At 51.0% G+C, this 18,955-nt stretch overlaps 1 protein-coding gene across 1 annotated transcript in view; it reads right to left on the bottom strand.

Annotated features, from left to right (window-relative positions):
• PTH1R (parathyroid hormone 1 receptor) overlaps window positions 1-18,955 on the bottom strand; it is an 89,245-nt gene that overhangs the window by 42,110 nt on the left and 28,180 nt on the right. The window contains exon 2 of the mRNA XM_054273862.1: window positions 6,050-6,155. Coding sequence (XP_054129837.1) covers window positions 6,050-6,155 — 106 coding nt within the window. The remainder of the gene's footprint in view (window positions 1-6,049; window positions 6,156-18,955) is intronic.

Consider the following 18,955-nt stretch of genomic DNA (forward strand, 5'->3'; position numbering starts at 1 on the left):
CCCTCAACTTCCCAACCCAGGAGAGAAACTCAACCTCCAACATCCCATCGGGAACTCCCGACGTGCCACTGCTGGCACATCCCATTCTTTCCTCATTCCAGCACATCCAGTCCTTCCAAACCCCTCCAGCCTTTCTCTGAGAGGGAAAAATACCATCCAAGACACCATCTCAATCATTAAAACAAGGTTGATAATTAGCATTAAAGTTCAGCCACCCTTTGGAATGTTTTCCAACCTTTCTCCGTGTTCCTTTTCAAATCTAAACCACAGACCACTTGTGCCTCTCGTAATTCCCAAGATCCGTCCCTCCCATGTGTCCCAAGCCCTGTTTAGCTGCTCTGTGGACATTCCTCAGTAGGACTGGGAGCTCCAGGCCCATAAAACTTTGCAGGAAGAGGCCACATCCCAGGCTCAGCTCCTTCAAGTCCATCACAGTTCATATCAATGACTCTGAACTCCCTCACACTCCAGGAGAATGGTCTGGTCTGTGATTTCATCCTCAAAGGTCTCTCGGTCCATAATTCTATGCTAGAAACTCTCCCAGTGCATAATTCCATCCTAGAAATTTTCCCTGCCCATAATTCTATCCTAGAAGTTCTCCTGGCCCACATATCCATCCAAGAAGATCTCCTGGTCTATAATTCCATCCTAGACACTCTCCTGGTCCATAATTCCTTCCTAGAAGCTCTCCCGGTCCATAATTCCATCCTAGAAGCTCTCCCGGTCCATAATTCCATCCTAGAATCTTTCCTGGTCTATAATTACATCCTAGAAGTTCTCCTGGTCCATAATTCCATCTCCTGGTCCATGATTCTGTCCTAGAAGCTCTGCTGATCCATAATTCCACCCTAGAAGGTTTCCCTGTTGATAATTCCATCCTAGAAGCTCTCCCAGTTAATAATTCCATCCTAGAAGCTCTCCCGGTCCAAAATTCCATCCTAGAAGCTCTCCTGGTCCATAATTCCATCCTAGGAGTTCTCTTGGTCCATGCTGACCCCCCAGCTGGTGTCTACTGGGGCAGTGACAGCTTTTCCAGGCTAAAACTGTGCTGGGAATATTTTCACAAGGAATGGTTTGGGGTTTTTTTGGTGGAAATTGGGCCACATCTGCAAGGACTGAGAACAGGAACTGGGAGAAGATGGAAATAACTGGAGAAATTATGGATTTATAGAGGGCTGGGGTGTTTAGGGCTTAGGCTGCCTCTGTCTCCCTTAATTTCTGAGGTGCCTGAGGCTTCTCCCAACATCTGGGAGCTCATGGCATCAGGGACTGGTGCTGGACCCTCTGGAGAAGAAACCAGGAGCAGATTTTGGGGTTCCTCAAGGCCAGCGAGAGCCTGGAATCAGCTCTAGGTCCTTTAGGGACAGTGAAACCAAACTGGGATGCACAACCCATGTAAACAGACCCAGATCCCCAACTAAAAATAACACCTTTCCTGGAAAAATAGGTTTATTTATTAAAAAAACAACCCAGTTTGGAGCTGCAACACCTCGGGCTCAGAGAAAGGGTTGGCCATGGCCTTTGCTAATGACAGGGTTGTGCAAAACTCCCTCTTCTTTCCCCACAAAATGTCCCATCTCCTTTTCCAAACCAGGGAAAGACAAGCTTTTAATTCATGGATTTAAAAAAAAAGTCAGGTCTGATGGCTCAGGGCTGGGACTTTCACTTCATCCCCTTCCAGGTTTAACTTTGGGGTGGCACCAGCTGCCCACCAGGGCTGGGATGGAATATTTGTGTCGGGAGAAGAGAAATTTTCGGGTTTCCTGTTCTTTCCCAAAGGCTTTCATCTGGAGACTAAATTTAAGGGAAAAAGGGGGAGGGTGAGGGGGGAAAAAAGAGAAAAGGAGGAAACCAAATGCTTGTGGGGGAAGGGTTTTGGGGTTTTTTTGGTTTCATATTTTGGGTCCCCAGCCCTCAGTGCCTCAGCCAAAGGTGGAGATGACGCACGAATCCTGCCGGGGCTCTTTGGGAGCTCCTGGAGCAGCTCAGCCTCGGCTCCCCATGGCACGGATCCATGTGGGAGCCACAGGGATCAGGAGCCAGGGCTCAGAGACACCTGGGAGGTGGCCAGGGGCCAGAGGATCCCTGTGAGCCCTCCAGGAGGAGAGGAGGGACCTCATCCTCCCATAAAACAGATTTTTAACCTTTTTAGGGGGTGAAAAAAAGGGGATTTGGAATTTTTACACATTGACAGTGGCTGAAGAAAGTCTGAAATTTCAGAGGCTTTCAATCTTTTTCTTCCCTACGATTTTTCTTTGGAATATCAACCCTGCCAGCCAGGATATGTTCCTGCTTCCTGGAGTGGGGTCAAAGAGTCTTTTCCTGTGACCCTTGTGGTGAGGATCTTCCCAGGAGAGATCCTCCTCAAGTTGGGTCAGGAATTTTAAGTGGAAACTTTCTCCTTTCCCAAACATCCGACACCGCTGGGCTGTCGGCAGGGTTGGCCCTCGATTGGAGCTGCTCCAGGATGATCCCAGAGGGATTCAGGCTCTCCAGGAAGATCCCTTCCAGCAGAGCTGAACGTGGATCTTATCCCTGACCACAAACAACTCCCTAAGAAAGGCTGGAGAAATCCCATCCTTGGATAACTGTGGGATGCGTTTTCCTGAGGATCTCCCCAAAACTGCTGCCTCTTGGTGGACCTGTCCTTTTCCCTTCTTTGGAGTGACAAACCCAGCATGGATTCGACCATGGGTCAACTGGAAACCACATCCAGGATTTATTTTGCTCCAAACCAACCCTACTTTTCTTCAGAAATTTTTCCTTTTAAATAGTTTCTGTGAATAGGAGCTGGAGCATCATAAATGGTGAAGATTGTTGCCCTTCCCAGATTTTTCTTTGGGATCTGCAGTGAGGGAAGAGGTAACAGGATGAGATCCTCCCTCTGGATGAGGAGGGCACAGGTCTGGATGTCCCAAAACAGACACCACATCTCAAATTCTGGATCATCCAAGGAGGAAAACACTGGGCCCAGCTGCTTTCCCTGTGTCCAAAGGCACCTGAAATCCCAAAATCTGTGGATGGCAGCTCCGCTGAAAAGTGGGAAGAACTTTTACAAATTGGAAAGGTCTTTGTTGGGACCACAAACTTCTTAAACTGTCTCAGGGGCAGTCTGGCAAACCGTTGCCTTGTTTGGGAACTCCCAGAGGGAATTTCTGGGGTGCTAAATCCTAAAAAAACGTTCCTTGTGAAAGGTTGAGTGGGAATTCATTCTGCCTTTGGATTAGTGCAGATTAATTGGATCTAATTCTCCTCTGCTAATGGGTGAAGCCTCCAAAGCCTTGAAATCCAGGTGTTTCCTCCTCTTGGACTATTTGGGATTGGGTTTGCTGTAGAGGATGGAGCAGGGGGTCTGAGGAGCTCAGGACAGCTTTTTCCAGGGGCAGGATTTGTGTCCATGGGAGTAAACCACAGGATATTGGAACTTTTCTGTCCCAGTCCCAGATCAGGTCACCAACCAGCACCAAAACCACGGGATCTCCAAATCCCTGGATGTAGAATTTTGCAGGGAACCTCCGATGAGGGGAGGGAATGATGCATCTGACTCCACTGATATCAGAAGGCTAATTAATTACTTCATTATACTATTTTATTTTATACTGTATTATACTATGTTACATTACATCTAAACTGAATCTGCCAAGCACTCAACCCTGCACACCCTGCACAGAATCTCGCGGCTGTCACCCTCAGTCCTGACACGCACACACACACACCTGGCCCTGACAGCCAAGGAATCAAACCACCGTCACTGTGGGTAAACAATGCCCATATTGCATTCTGCTTTTGCACAAACACAGGCGCAGAAAGTGATAAGAATTGTTTTTCCTTTCTCTGAGGTTCAGAGAATGTGAATCCCAGAAATATTCTTGGTAAGAATTGTGCCTTGATTTTTTCTGTGAAGAGAAATGTGGGGCTACACACCTGGCCCTGAAACAAAGGCCAAGGAACCAAACCACCATCACTGTGGCTGAACAATCTCCACATTGCATTCTGCTTTGGCACAAACACAGGCACAGAAAATGAGATAAATATTGTTTTCCCTTTCTCTGAGGCTCAGAGAATGTGAAACCCAGAAATATTCTTGGAGAGAATTGTGCCTTGCTTTTCACTGTGAAGAGAAATGTGGGGCTACACACTTGGCTCTGACAGGCCAAGGAGCCAAAACGCCATCACTGTGGATGAACAGTCTCCATATTGCATTCTGCTTTTGCACAAACACAAGCACAGCAAATGAGATAAATATTGTTTTTCCTTTCTCTGAGGTTCAGAGAATGTGAATCCCAGAAATATTCTTGGAGAGAATTGTGCCTTGCTTTTCACTGTGAAGAGAAATGTGGGGCTACACACACTTGGCCCTGACAGGCCAAGGCACCAAACCACCATCACTCTGGGTGAACAATCTCAATATTGCATCCTACTTTGGCACAACATAGGCACAGAAAATGAGATAAATATTATTTTTCCTTTCTCTGAGGTTCAGAGAATGTGAAACCCAGAAATATTATTGGGAAGGATTGTGCCTTGCTTTTCTCTACACCTGGGATCTGCTCCCTTTGCTCTGCCATTGGGAAAGAGCCCAAAATCCAGCTGTCAATCCCATCCCCATCCCTGCCCACAGGGAAGGGGGACCGATCCCAAATGCTGCCTCAGAAAAGCTGGAAAAGGGGCGCGGCAGCAGGACCAGGTAGGCAGAGACACCAGCAGGAAATGCCTTCGCACATGTGCTCATTAACGAGGTGTTAATTGGGCACGGGGTGAGGGGACAAAGGAGCAGCAGAGGATGTGGCTTGAGGTTTCCTGATGGAAAACAGGAGGCTGGGAATCAAAGGAAGGCTGGGATTTTATGGCCCTTGCTGGCATTTCCAAAGGCACGGGGAGGGCAGGTGGTGAAGCTGGATTTGGGGACCTTTCCCACAGCATTCCCTGAGGGAAGGGAGAACTGAGGTGCAGGGACATCGAGGCTTGTCCCATTTTCCCGGGAAGTGGAGGGAAGAGGGACAGGACACCCACCCTGGGGATTGAAGGGTCTCTCAGGAATTAACACTTGGGAATGTGAGGGAAGGAGCCAGCGGGGAGTGAGGGCTTCGCTCCCCACATCAGAGAGTTCCCTCCTTCCTCCTCCCCCTCAATCCCACAGCTGGGAGTGATTTTCCAGCCCAAAATAGAAAGGAAATGGAAGGAAGAGGCTCAGCTGAGCTCGGGCCCTTCCGAGGAGAGAGAGAGGGAGTGGGGAAGGAGGAAGGTCTTGGAGCGATGTTTTGTTTTCCCTACCACTGGTTGCAAAGGATTTTTGGGATTTGGAATAGTGGCTTTCCTCTGGAACAAGTCCAGAGGAGATCCCAGAGCTGCTGCAGGGCTGGAGCCAGGCTGGAGAGCTGGGAATGTTCATCTGGAGAGGAGCAGCTCCAGGGAGAGCTCAGAGCCCCTGGCAGGGCCTGGAGGGGCTCCAGGAGAGCTGGAGAGGGACTGGGGACAAGGATGGAGGGACAGGACACAGGGAATGGCTCCCAGTGCCAGAGGGCAGGGATGGATGGGAGATTGGGAATTGGGAATTCCTGGCTGGGATGGAATTCCCAGAGCAGCTGTGGCTGCCCCTGGATCCCTGGCAGTGTCCCAGGCCTGGTTGGAGCTTTGGACAGTGGATAACCTGGTGGTCTAACTCTGGTACAGTGGGAGGTGGCCCTGCCCATTCCAGAGGGGTGGAATTAGATCTTTAAGATTCCTCCCAACCCAACCCATTCTGGAATTCTGTGATCCCAGGAGCACTGATGGTTGGTGCTCTCTCCTGTGCACTGGGTATAACAACCAGGGCTATAATTCCACAACTTCTGCATTCTCCTGGACCCTTGGAGTTTGGAATTTTAGAGCAGAACAAGTCTGGGACAGCTTTGCTTTCCAAACCTCCTCCCCATGGACTATCCTGAAAAACCGATTCGCTGGGATGCTCCAAGTGCCTCCTTCCCTCCCTGCTCCCAGCGCGTGGGGCTGAGGGGAAGGGCTGGGAGGAGCAGGGGTGGATCCAGCCCCGGAATTTGGGAGCACTCACCGTGCACCTTGGGCACCTTGGCTTTCAGGTGGCGCTCGCACTTGGCCTTGGCCTTCAGCAGGAGGAAGATCTGCTCCTCCTTGGTGATGACATCGTCGGCATCCACCTGCGGGGAGGGGACAGAGAGGTCAAACTCCAGTTCCAAACCCTCCTCTGCATCCATGATTTCCTCAGCCTGGCCCTGAGAATCCCGGTTTGCTCTGCAGCTGTGTCCCAAGGAGCAGCTCCCCCATGGAATTACCATCCATGGAGGTGGCAGGGGAAGCTCAGGCTGGGGCTGATCCCATCGTGCACATTCACACGTGGAAGCAGCAATTTTGGGATGGAGCATCCCAGACTGCAGGGATGAGGCTGCTCTCCAGGAGGAAAACATTCCTCGTAAATAATTTCATGCCAAGGACCCCTCTCCTCTTAGGAATTACAACCTCCTGTGCTACTTCCTCCTCTGCACGGAGATTTCATCCACAGGAGTCAGGCTCCATAAAATCCTGCCTGAATCCCAGGAATATGTGGAGGGATCTGTCCCAGGGAGAGCTGGGAGCTGATAGTATCTCCCCTCCCTGTGCTCCAGGAGATCTTGGATCCCCTTCCAGAGCCTGAGGGGGCTCCAGGAGAGCTGGAGAGGGACTGGGGACAAGGATGGAGGGACAGGACACAGGGAATGGCTCCCAGTGCCAGAGGGCAGGGATGGATGGGAGATTGGGAATTGGGAATTCCTGGCTGGGCTGGAATTCCCAGAGCAGCTGTGGCTTGGAAGTGTCCAAGGCCAGTTTGGAGCACCCTGGACAGCAGCAGGTATCCCTACCCGTGGAATGGGATGGGATTGGGATAATCCTTAAAATCCCTCCCAACCAAGCCATTCCATGATTCCCTGCGCTCCCCAAGCCATCCCCATCCCAAATCCAGGTTTTTCCCTCCTTTCCAGTGCATCCCCTTTGCCAAGCCAGTAACAGGAACCAGCTGAGGGCCAATTAACTCCCGACACAAACTCCCTCCAAACGACATAACGAGGGTTAATGAATCCCAGCTCCCAAATAAACCAGGATTCCATTTCCCAGCGGGCTCCCAGGAGGAGGAACGGGGGCAGCGGACACGCAGCTGTGGAGTTAAATCTGATAAGGGGGCCGGGAGTAAAACAGGAGTTGGGTTTTGGTGTCCTTGGAACAAATCCAGGCTGAAAACCCTTCCCAAGCGGGAGCCGCTTCCAAACCACGTCCACGTTAATGGGAACGGTTCCAGCCCTTCCCAGATGTTTGGCCTGTCCACATTTGAGGCACCATCCCTCATTTCAGCTTGGATTGGGAACAGAAAAGCTCGGGGTCAGCTCCCGCTGGCGCTCGGGGCTGTACAAAGCCGGAGCGATTCTGCCAGAGCTGGAGGAGTTAGGATGGATTTAGAGGGATGGGACCTCAGGAATTCCAAGGGATTCATCCCAAGCACGCTCAGCCCTCGGCTGCCCTGGCTGTGCTTGGAGGGATGCACAGAAAACAAATTTTAATTCCCAGAAATAAAAGGGGAAAGTCTCCCAGAGCTGGGCAGAGACAGGGTTCCGAGGTCAGCTCAGGTTTAATTTCCTAAACCTGCCCTATCCTTAAAAAAAATCCACCGAAACCGACCCCACATTCCCTCCTCTCCTCCCTAAAAATGGTTTAAATGATAAAAAAAATCTATTTAGGACCTGACTTTGTGGTCATAGAGGTTGAAATGTAAATGCAAATAAATTTATGGATTTAACCAGAGATTTTCACTGAATCCTGGTGTTTGAAGACATCAGCTCTCAAAAGTTTTTGGGAAAACTGTGGGATGGTGCTGGATAAATCCCATTAAACATCCAGGGAAAGCCAGGCTGGGAGCTGGGAGTTCAGGACTTCGCATTCCCTCTGTCCCAACCCCTTGTGGGGGCGTTTCAGTGCCTCCATGGGGCTGAAAGATCCCCAAGGACTGGGGATTATCCAACCCTGGAATCCTCAGATTTGGGATCAAGGGACAGCAGGTGGGACAGCACAAACACCCAGAGCTCAAAAACCTGGAGAACCTTTGGCTTTTCCAGCTACTGGAGGAATTTCACCTCCTGAACTGCACGTTTTCCTGATTTTCCTTGGATTTTGCTGCCCCGGATCTCCTGATTTTAAGACAAAATTAAATCCCAGCTATTGAAAGTGAAAGGAATCCACGGGAATATTTTCCTTGAGATAAATTCCTGATCCAAGGCACCTTTGGCTCAGGCTGGGCAAAGCTTTCTCTTGGAAAACAATCCCAACACCTGATCCAAAAAAAATGCTGGTGGACGGCCTTGCTTAAACCATTTGTGCCAATTTTTGGGAATCTGGAGATTCCCAGGCAGAAAAAGAAGTGGCTTCACTTCCAGGAGTGCCCAGGATTTGGGAATGGGTGGGAAGTGCTGGGAATGAAGCAGCCACTGATTTGGAGAGGGTTTGGATCCCTTTGGATGGGAGAAAAACAGGGATGGAGGTCCCAGGGTGAGATATCTGTAGGATATGGAGAGAGCAAAGCCCAAATCCAGCAGGAGCTGGGAAAATCTGGAGCCTGGATGGAAATTCTGGGGGCAGGAATGTCCTAAACTGCCCCAAAACTGGAGGGTGACAGCCCTCAAGTGTCACCTCTTTTCCTTAACTGGCACCTCCTGGAATTGGGCTAGGGTGGAAAATTGGCCAAAAAAGGGATATTTTCATAAATATCCAAGGATTTCCTCTCTTTTTAAGACCACCTGTGCCATGCTGAGAATCCCAAAGTGCACATTAAAATTCAGAATTTGTTCCGTTTATTCCATGAACTCCCTGCACATTCTGCTCAGGACAATGAAAAAGGAGATAAAAAGGAATTTTTCATCCCAGTGAATTCCAGAGCCAAAACTGCCTCAAGATTCCCATATCAAAAAATTCCCTCCTCTTTTATCAAATTCCCACGTGCCTTCACCTTTTTATCCCCCCAAAAATATCTCTCATCCTCATAAAACCTATATCCAACGGAAAGGAATGAATACAGGATATTTTTTTCCCAATAATCCCTGCCCTGATGAAAAACTGGGAATATCCAGGATGGGATTTACCAACCTGAGCTATTCCCTCAGAACTCCTATAGTATTTTTTACTATTATAGTATTTTCCTGCCAAGAGCAGCTGGAATTTATTCCATCCTCAAACCAGCACCTGAAATAAATGGGATCAGCCTTTTTTGGGATTTCTTTTCCCCCCACCCCATTTTTTTCCCATTAATTGGCCACTCAGGAGCACTGAGAAGATTTTTGAGGAGGAATTTTTGCTGATGGGAACTCTGGGAGCATCCAAGGGAAGGCAGAAATTGTCCCAGACGGGTCCAGCTCCAAAATCCAGCTGTTCTGGAGGAAGAGGTCGAGGTTATCCTGTCCCTGCAGACTTAATCCCTTCAAAAGCTGCCAGCAAATCCCTTTAAATCAGCTGTCCCTAAATTTCCCCAGCAGAAATTCCTGCACTGAGTTCCTTGGCATTCAGTTTACCCAAGGAATAGTTTTATCCTGAGGGATGTTTTTCCCTTCATTCCCAAATTCTCAGGAGCACCTGGAAAGGATGGAGGCTCCTCCCTGGACTTCCCAGTTTTCCAGTCAAATCCCACCTGCTCCTCTTGCTCAACCACCCCCTTCTCTTTTCCCAGTGCTGGGTTTTGCTGGGAAATAAAAGTTCCTTGTGGGGGAAATGACCTGGGAATGTCGATTTTCCCTCCTTGTCCGGAGAAAGCAGAAATACCAAAGGGAAGGGGGACACAACAACTTTATCCCGAGGTTGTAAAATCCATTTGGATCCTCTTTCCACCCTCTCCGTGCCCCTCTGGAGCCCATGGGGTAGGATGAGGGTGTTCTCTGGAATTTCCATTCCCTGGCTGATGTCCGAGCCATGAAAGCAAACCCCAAATGTCCCTGGGGAGATCCTGCTCATCCTCATTTACGGGGCTCATTTTGGGGAATAATGGGGTCTTTTCTGTGCCACCTCCCTGGCAGCAGGCAAAGAGATTTGTTGGGATTGAGGGCAGGGAATGCTGGGATCTGCTTGGAGAGCAGCAGGGAATTGCTGGGAAGGGGAAAGGGAGGGCAGGAAAAAGAAGGGAAAAGGGAAAACATTGCAGTTCTGGAATGGTTTGGGTTGGAAGGTGTCGGAATTCAGGACATCCCTCTGGCTGTCCTGGAGTGCCAGGAGCCTGCCAGGGGGGCTCAGAGACCCTGGCACAGAGCCTAGGACCCCTATGACTTTGATTATGACCCATGGAGCAAGTTACCAACCTTATATGAACGTCTGCAAGCCATGAAAGTCTAAGTAGAATAATAATTAGTTTGTCACAGGGTGGAAAAATAGATTTTTGAGGTTTTTAGAATGGGGGTTCGGGGGGCAAGATGGAGGAATCTGGGTGTTTCCAGCCTTTCTCCTTCTTCTTCTTGGCCTCCATCTTCTGGGTGATGTTGGCACTTTGGGATTGGTTTAGAGCAGAAGCTCACTGTCTAACATAGGTGATAGGTATTGGGAAGTAATTGTAAATATTGTACACGCAGTTTTTAGTATAAAAATATAACACTGCCCCAGGGGCAGGCAGAGCCTCTGTCTGTCCTGCTGAGCTGACCTCGGCTGGATGGGAGAAAGAATTTTATAGATAAGGAACAATAAACAACCTTGAGAACGAGAAATGAAGAGCTCTGACTCCTTCTTTGAGCGCTGGGCTGGGAAAAGAGACTTTGTGACACATCTTGGGGTCACTGTGAGCAGCTAAAGCCCCGAGAGGGAGGGACCTTAAGGATCATCCCATTCCCTGGGCAAGGACATTTTCCACTATCCCAGGGTGCTCTAAGCCCTGTCCAACCTGGCCTTGGGCACTTCCAGGGATTGGGAATCCATGATTTGCAATCAGCTCATGCCACTTATCCAAGAGAACTGAGATTTGTGGTGCCTTTCCAGGAACGGGAATTTGGGGACAACATTTGTCAGTTTTCCTGCTTCCCACCCCTGGAGCAAATGAGGTGGGACCCGAGAGGCTGAGCTATGGAAAAATCATCTTCCAAGCAAGGAGAAAATTCCCATGATTTCCTCTCAGGCTGCCTGAGCAGAGATGTCCTTCCCAGAGATCAGAGCATGGAGCTGGTGCAGAGGGATCAGCAGGGGCTGGAATTCTATTCCTGGATCATCAACAACACCCATGGCATTCCACCCTTCAGGAATGATTGATCCCAACCAAAATGTCTCAGACATTCCCAGGAATCTCATCCTGGTCATCCTGGAGAAGTCCTTGTCCTCCTCAAGCCCAAATTTTCAAGCCAAAAGGGACCCATGGAGGTGACTCCAAGTCTCCTGAAGAAGCAGAGCCAGGATTTGGGATCACCTATTGTCCTGCACCTCCCTGTTCCAGGTAAAAACCTGGAATATCCCTCAAGAGGCAAAACATCCTCAGGATTCACCTGGGAATTCTGGGTGATCTTGTCCTGCTGAACTCCAGACATTCAGATCCTGCATACCCTGGTGACCACAAGCTCCCTAAGGAATTCCATCTGGGAATGTGAAAAGCAGATCCTGCCTCAGTTTCCCACAGGCCCAGCAAAGTTTTTCCCCTTTCCTTGCCTTGTACCTTTGGACTATCCCAAAGTTTTTGGTCCTCTGCCTCAGGAGAAGGGGAGGAAAAGATGGATTTGGGAGCAATGAGCTGGAGACGCAGGAATTTCTCTTCCCCTGGGATTGGAGGGAGCTCTGCTTGCACCAGGAATGGGAAAAGAGCTCCTGCTCCCAAATTCCAGCCTTCCCATGGGTGAATTATCCCAAGGTTTGACTGAAATCCCAATGCAGCTGCACCAGCCCATGCTGGGATTGATTCTTTTTATTACCTTTTTAAAATTTTTTTCCCATGTCCCTGTTTTTTCCTCCTTCCAAAACACTAACCCCTCGCCTTCCAGCAGCCCTGACAGGGAATCCACACAGGATCCCTCCGTGGCCTCAGGCAGCCCAGGAATTTTGGGAGAGAGGCAAAACCTTGGCACGACTTCCCTGCTGCAGCTTGGAAAACCTGGGATAGCACAAATCCTCCAGGTCGGGATAACCTGCTCCGTTCCCTGGAGCATTTGTTCAGACATCCAGCTGCACCCTAATCCCAGCAATTGCTCAGACATCCAGCTGCACCCTAATCCCAGCAATTCCCTTTTCCAGAGGCACAGCCCTCCCTTCTTCCCCTCCCATCGGGAGAAACTGAGCTGGAAGCAAAACTCTCCCTTTGCCATCCTTGGTGTCCCTCAAGGGGCTTGGGGGATGATTCCAAGATATTCCTGCTGGAATGGTCAATCCCACATCCCTCCCCGCTGCCCCAGCAGGGGTTTGGGATTGACTCCTGCCAGGTCACGTCCGCGGGAGAGGCGGGATCCGTGCCCTGGGAATGCCGTGCCAAGGCCATGGGGCAGCTCCGGGCCACGTTCCCGCTGCTCTGCTCGTGCCAGGAGCCACAGCCGGGAGCAGGGAAACCTCAGAGAGCTCCCGGTGCCAACAGCTGCTCCCTCGGGATCATCATCCGCGTGGGCAGCGCCACCAGGAATGAGGGCACGTCCCAGGAGACACCGGGGACAGCAGGGACACGTTCCAGTGTGGAAATGTCCCTCAGGATGGGAGCTGCCGTGGTGGGGTGGGGCTGTGCCCGTCCATTTCCTCCACTGAGCTCCATATCCTGGAAATTTGGAGGTCAGGGCAGGAAAAGGAGGATTTCCAGAGTGGGAGAGGGTCCGTCCTGGCCTGGCTGTCACCCCAGCAAGGCTGGTGTCACAGGCTGCTCCCTGGCCGAGGTTGGAGCATCGCTGCAGCCACGGGAAGGATCCCAGGTCTTATCCTGGATCTTATCCGGGCAGGAATCCTGGGAATCACATTTGGGAGAGGGGCTGTGGGTTTGCATTGGAGAATCCAAACATCCAGCACCAGCATGGGATGGTTTGCGTTGGAAGGGACCTCAGGGATCATCCAGTGCCACCCCTTGCCATGGGCAAGGACAATTCCCACTGTCCCGATGTTCCCAGTGTCCAGCCTGACCTCGGACACTTCCTTTCTCTTCAGATTCCCCCTCTGACTCCAGCTCCTGGTTTCCATCCCTCTCTTGGAATAACAAATTCCCCAGTCTGGTCAATCCCTGAAGGTTTCTTATTTTTGCCTCCCTGTTGGATTTGCGTGGAAAATCCCCCCTGGATGAGTCCCTGTGAGACACGAGGCTGCAGGTGGTGATGGCTTTGCTCTGTGACTCAGCACTCCCCCGATCCATCAGTGACCCAAATTCCAGGGGACACTGCTGGCCCAGACTGTCCATAAACACAGGGGAAACCAGGCTCAGACACATCTCCATGAAAAACATGGAATAAATGTGTGGGGTGAGGGAGATTATCAGAGGAAATAACACATCGTACTGCTTAATCATGGAATCAGGGAATGGTTTGGGTTGGAAAGGACCTTAAGGATGATCCCATTCCACCCCTTCCATGGGCACCTTCCACTATCCCAGGTTGCACCAAGCCCCGGTGTCCAAACTTGGGCACTTCCAGGGATCCAGAGGCAGCCACAGCTGCTCTGGGAATTCCATCCCAGCTCCTCCCCACCCTCCCAGCCAGGAATTCCTTCCCAATATCCCACCTAACCCTTCCTCTATCCCCTCCACATTTGCCTTCCCAGTTGCAACTCTGTCTGTAACCATATAAAATAGACCAGACAAGTCCACAGGGCCAAAAGCCTTTTAAAAATCCCATTTTCAGGAGATCTGGCTGATCTGTGCAGATCCCACTGGAAATGGGCACCTGGGGTGTGTCCGTGCCAGCCCCGATCTGCTCAAAATATCTGGGATTTGTATTTCTGAGTTAAGGCTGGGAACCTCTCTGGTTGTGGAGCAGCACCCAGACCCGTGGGGTGCCCCATTCCTTCATCCTCTCCACTTGCCTTCCCATTTGCAACTCTGTTTGGAACCATATAAAATAGACAAGTCCACATGGCCCAAAGCCTTTTTGAAATCCCATTTTGGGGAGATCTGGCTGATCTGTGCAGATCCCACTGGAACCGGGCCTGTGTCCATACCAGCCCTGATCTCAGGGGCTAGTCTCATGAATAAAATACCTGGGATTTATATTCCTGAGTTATGGCTGTGGAGCAGCACCCAGCCCCGTAGGCTGCCCCATTCCTCTATCCCCTCCACATTTGCCTTCCCAGCTGCAACTGTATTTGGAACCACATAAAATAGACAAGTCCACATGGCCCAAAGCATTTTTGAAATCCCATTTTGGGGAGATCTGGCTGATCTGTGCAGATCCCACTGGAACTGGGTGCCTGGGGCTGTATCCATCCCAGCCTGGATCTGCTCAAAATCTCTGGGATTTGTATTCCTGAGGGGATGAATTACACCTGGGGAACCCCTCTGGTTGTGGAGCAGCACCCAGACCCATGGACTGCCCCATTCCTCTATTCCCTCCACACCTGCCTTCCCATTTGCAACTGTGTTTGGAACCATATAAATTAGACAAGTCCACATGGCTCAAAGCCTTTTTATAATCCCATTTTGGGAGGATCTGGCTGATCTATGCAGATCCCACTGGAACCGGGCACCTGGGGCTGTGCCAGCCCCGATCTGCTCAAAATCCCTGGGATTTGTATTCCTGAGTTAAGGCTGGGGATCCCCTCTGGCTGTGGAGCAGCACCCAGAGTCATGGGCTGCCCCATTTCTCTATTCCCTCCACACCTGCCTTCCCATTTGCAACTGTGTTTGGAATCATACAAAGCAACAAGTCCACAGGGCCAAAAGCCTTTTTAAAATCCCATTTTGGGGGGATCTGGCTGATTTGTGCAAATCCCACTGGAACTGGGCACCTGGGGCTGTGTCCGTGCCAGCCCCGATCTGCTCAAAATCTCTGGGATTTGTATTCCTGAGGGGATGAGTTACAGCTGGGGAACCTCTCTGGCTGTGGAGCAGCACTCAGAGCCGTGGGCTGCCCCATTCCTTCGTCCCAGATTTTTCCTGGGCACGGCATAAACCCCATCCCTGCACTCTGCTGGGCCCGAGCCACGCGCCGCCGGAGGCCGGAGCAGTTTGATCCCGAGTGAAATCCCGAGCGGATCCAGGCGGTGTTTGGTTTGTTGGAGCCGGCGGTGCCTGCAGTGCCAGGAGTGATTTATCTCCTCCTAACCCAGACACGTAAACAGGGCCATGAATCATTCCTTAAATCATTCCCTAAAAGTGCCTCTTTTCCCTGGGAGGCCGTAAAGGGAGCCTGGGATGAGCTCACAGGGAGCGGCTGTGCCACCCAAAGGGGCTCGAGCCTTCCTCCCGCTCCTCTGCACCCTCCTCTCCACAGAACTGCTGCTCCCCATGCCAGTCCCTGGCTTTGCCCTGTTAACTCGGGCTTTATAAAGTCAACAGCCCGGCTTAGGCAGGGACAGATGTTCCTGATAAGCCACGGCCTCCTTAAAAGTGTTGCAACCGAGTTTTCCTTCCAAGCGCTCCCTGCCGGAGCCAGAGCTTTGTGGTGGGGAATCATGGATCACCTGGCTGGGGCTGGGATTTATTTCCTGCTGCTGCTGCTGCTTTCCCTAAAAAAGCCACTTATTAATCACCAGCTTCTCCTGCAAGTGGTGGGGACCCCCCACTTGAGATTCCATCACCTTTTCCAGGATGAAGGATGTGCTGATCCCTCCAGCACAGCCAAAATTCCCGGCTACCCGTGACCTTTTCAGCACGGACAGAGGCAGATCCTCATGATTTATGGGAAGGAAAAAAACCCCCAACAACCCCACACTAAAAATATCTCCCTGCGTTTCACTGTCCCAGCTGGAACCTTTTCCAGAAATTCCCCTTGGATTCCAAAACAAGGCCAGTGCCCATCCACAAGCCCGTAAAACAAGTAATGAGTTTTTGTCTGGATGAAAACAGACTTTTTTTGGGATGAGGTTGGTGCAGGGATTCCAACAAACAGTGCTCACATCCTGCTTTGAAGGCTCCACCTGGCTGTCAACAAGAAACAGAGAGGAAAAAAATTCCATTGGGATCACAGGGATATTGGGGAGCTGTGGGAAGGTGGGAGTGGAGCAGGATTTAAGGGATGCCCCATCCCTGGAAGTGTTCAAGGATGAGGCTTGGATCAGCTTGGGATGGTGGAAGGTGCCCTGCCCATGGGGTTGGAGATGGTGCTCAAGGTCCCTTTCAACCCAAACCAGTCTGGAATTCTGTGACTCTGGGACCAGGATCCCATGGAAATACTGGGAAAGGAAACCTGAGCTGGGCAGGTGCCTCCTGCACTTTTCCACTGCAGGTAAACTGGGATTTTCCATCAGAAAACAAGAGAAGGAAAACTCTGGAAATCAGAGGCGAAAGAAAAGAGTTTTTATGGCTCTGAAAATCTCCCAGTTCTGCCCTCAGGGAATATTGTTAATTGTGACTATTCCTGATTGGGATTTTTGGACACAGCTGTAAAGATGCTGCCAGGAGCTCTGGGTGTGTGCTGGAAAAGGCCATTCCCTATTTTTTTTTTCTGGAAAACAAGATGCATTTAAGTTGTCTCCACCAGCCTAAGTCCTTGCTCTCCCTGGGTCTGGCTTAAGTGCTGATTCCCTGAGCTGAGCCTTCCCAGCCAGCCCCAGGTGACCACCCCACAATGCTGGGGTCACCTTGTCCCCCTCCTTGCACTGTCCATCCACAACATCCTGTGATCCCAACTTCCCACCTCTGTCCGTGTTGTTTGGACTTTAGGCCGGACTATCCCAGCTCTGACACCGAAGCTGAGGCCACCTGGTCCTGCTGGCCTTTCCTGGTCACTGCTGAGCCTGGGTCATCCTGCTTTTCTCAGACATCAGGGACACCCTGACAATGGGATTTCTCCCCAGGGTTGTCCCATCGCTGGGAGGAGAATCCTTGCAGCCGCTACCCACCGCAGATCTGGGGGTGTCCTGCAATCCACTGGTCCTTCCCAGAACAAGCTGAGCCTGATTTAGTCACCTCAGGCCTGGCTGAACTTGGGCTGGCTGTCCCACATCAGGGAATAAATCAGGGAATGGTTTGGGATGGAGGGGAACTTTGGGATCATCCCATTCCCACCCAATTCCATGGGCAGAGACACCTTCCACTATCCCAGGGTGATCCAAGCCCTGTCTAACCTGGTCTTGGACACTTCCAAGGATGCAGGGGCAGCCACAGCTGCTCTGGGAACTCCATCCCAGCTCCTCCCCACCTTGCCAGCCAGGAATTCCTTCCCCAAATCCAATCTCTGTGCACTCTCCTTCACCTTAAAACCAAAGGGAAAAGGATATTTAACCCTCACATTCCCAAGTCTGGTTTGGAGTTATCCAAACCCAAGCAAGTCTGAAGCTCATAAGAACCCAACATCCATTGGAATCTTCCCTTTGTGCTCCTCATCCCGGAGCTGGGAAATGCAGGGCTGCATTTTTCTTTCCCAGCCCTCAGTGCTATTTTCCAATCCCTATCGCAGCGGGGAATGGCGCAAATCCTCCCAGCATTCATCCCCAGCCCCTCCGAGACACGGCAGAAAGACCCGGAATTTGGGCCGGTGGAAATCGAGCCGCCCCGCTGACGTCAGCTGGGGAAGGATCCCTTACTGAGACCCCAGCCCTGAATCCCACAGCCACAATCCGGGGTTTGTGTCCAGGAATATCCCGACGGAGCCGGCTCTCGGCACGTGCGGATATCGCGTTACCGATGCCGCGGTTAGAAACGCTCGGAGCACCACCGGGAATTTCGGGGCACGCCCAGGCCCGTGACTTTGGGGTGATGCATTTACTCCTGTCTGGGCCTTAAATTTAACACAGACTCCTCTCCATCCAAAGAAAAAAAAGATTGGATGCCTCCTGAAAAAGCCAGGGATCTCATCTGTGAGAAATGGGCTTTGTTCTGGAATAACGGTGGGAATTCCGTCTGGAGTTTTGTATCCAGGAATAGTTCACGCCAGCGAATCCCTGAGTAAACAATGGATGCAGGGAATCCCAGTTTATCCCAGCCTGGACTCTGGATGCCTCACTGGGTAATAAAACCCAGGGCAGGTTTGAACTTTAAGCTGTCAAGGTCACCGACGGTTCCATTTCTCTCCCGTCACTCCTGGGGGATTTTCCCGACTCTGACCAGCTTCAATAGCTCAGCTAAAAATCAGATTGATTCCAAATTTTCCAACAGATTCCAATCTTTTGGAAAGTTGGAGTTGCAAGGGAAGACCATGGCACGGTCAGGGTTGGAAGGGACTCTGCAGATGATCCATGTCCAACCCCAGGTGTGCACTAACACAAAATGAAATAAATCAAATTTCTCTAGAGAGTTCAATTAAAAAACCTCCAATTTTAGACTGATTAAAACTCCTCAGGATTCTGGTTTTTATTCAGGAGTCAGAGGTTGGAAAATAAACACGGATGGAGAAGAGGGAGGGATGCTACACCACATATTTTTACGATGGAGTTTCTTCTGCACCTCCTAAAATGTGGAGTTTGGCCCCTTTGGAGCCAGGAATGGGGCTGGAAAAGCCCAGCTGGGTTCAGCTGAGCCTGGGCCTGCTTTCCCTGGGAGAATTCCCACTGCCGTCCCCTGGCACCACCATGGGACAGTGGTGGCCTGCAGTGGTGGCCTCCCAACTCCCAAGCAGCTGTTCCCAGTGGGTGACGAATCCCGACTGGAAGCAACGAGCACGGAAAGAGGGATTGGGAAGGAGAAGGGGAAATGTGGCCTCTGGCACCTGGAGCTGGTGACCCCGAAACAAAGAGCTGCAAGGGGAAACCACTTCTGTTAACTCAGCCCCAGACAGCATCCAAAGCCAGGCTTTAGTCCTGAGCCTGCTCTAAGCCAGGCTTAGGGAAGCAGATGGAGAAGGGATGAAAGGAAAAGGTGGAAGGGGAGGGAGCTCAGGTTTCCCGGGACACAGGAGCTGGA

This window comes from Melozone crissalis, unplaced genomic scaffold, assembly GCF_028551555.1.
Source record: "Melozone crissalis strain CALT ecotype California unplaced genomic scaffold, PUWL_Pcris_2 ptg000016l_1, whole genome shotgun sequence".
Lineage (NCBI taxonomy): Eukaryota > Metazoa > Chordata > Aves > Passeriformes > Passerellidae > Melozone > Melozone crissalis.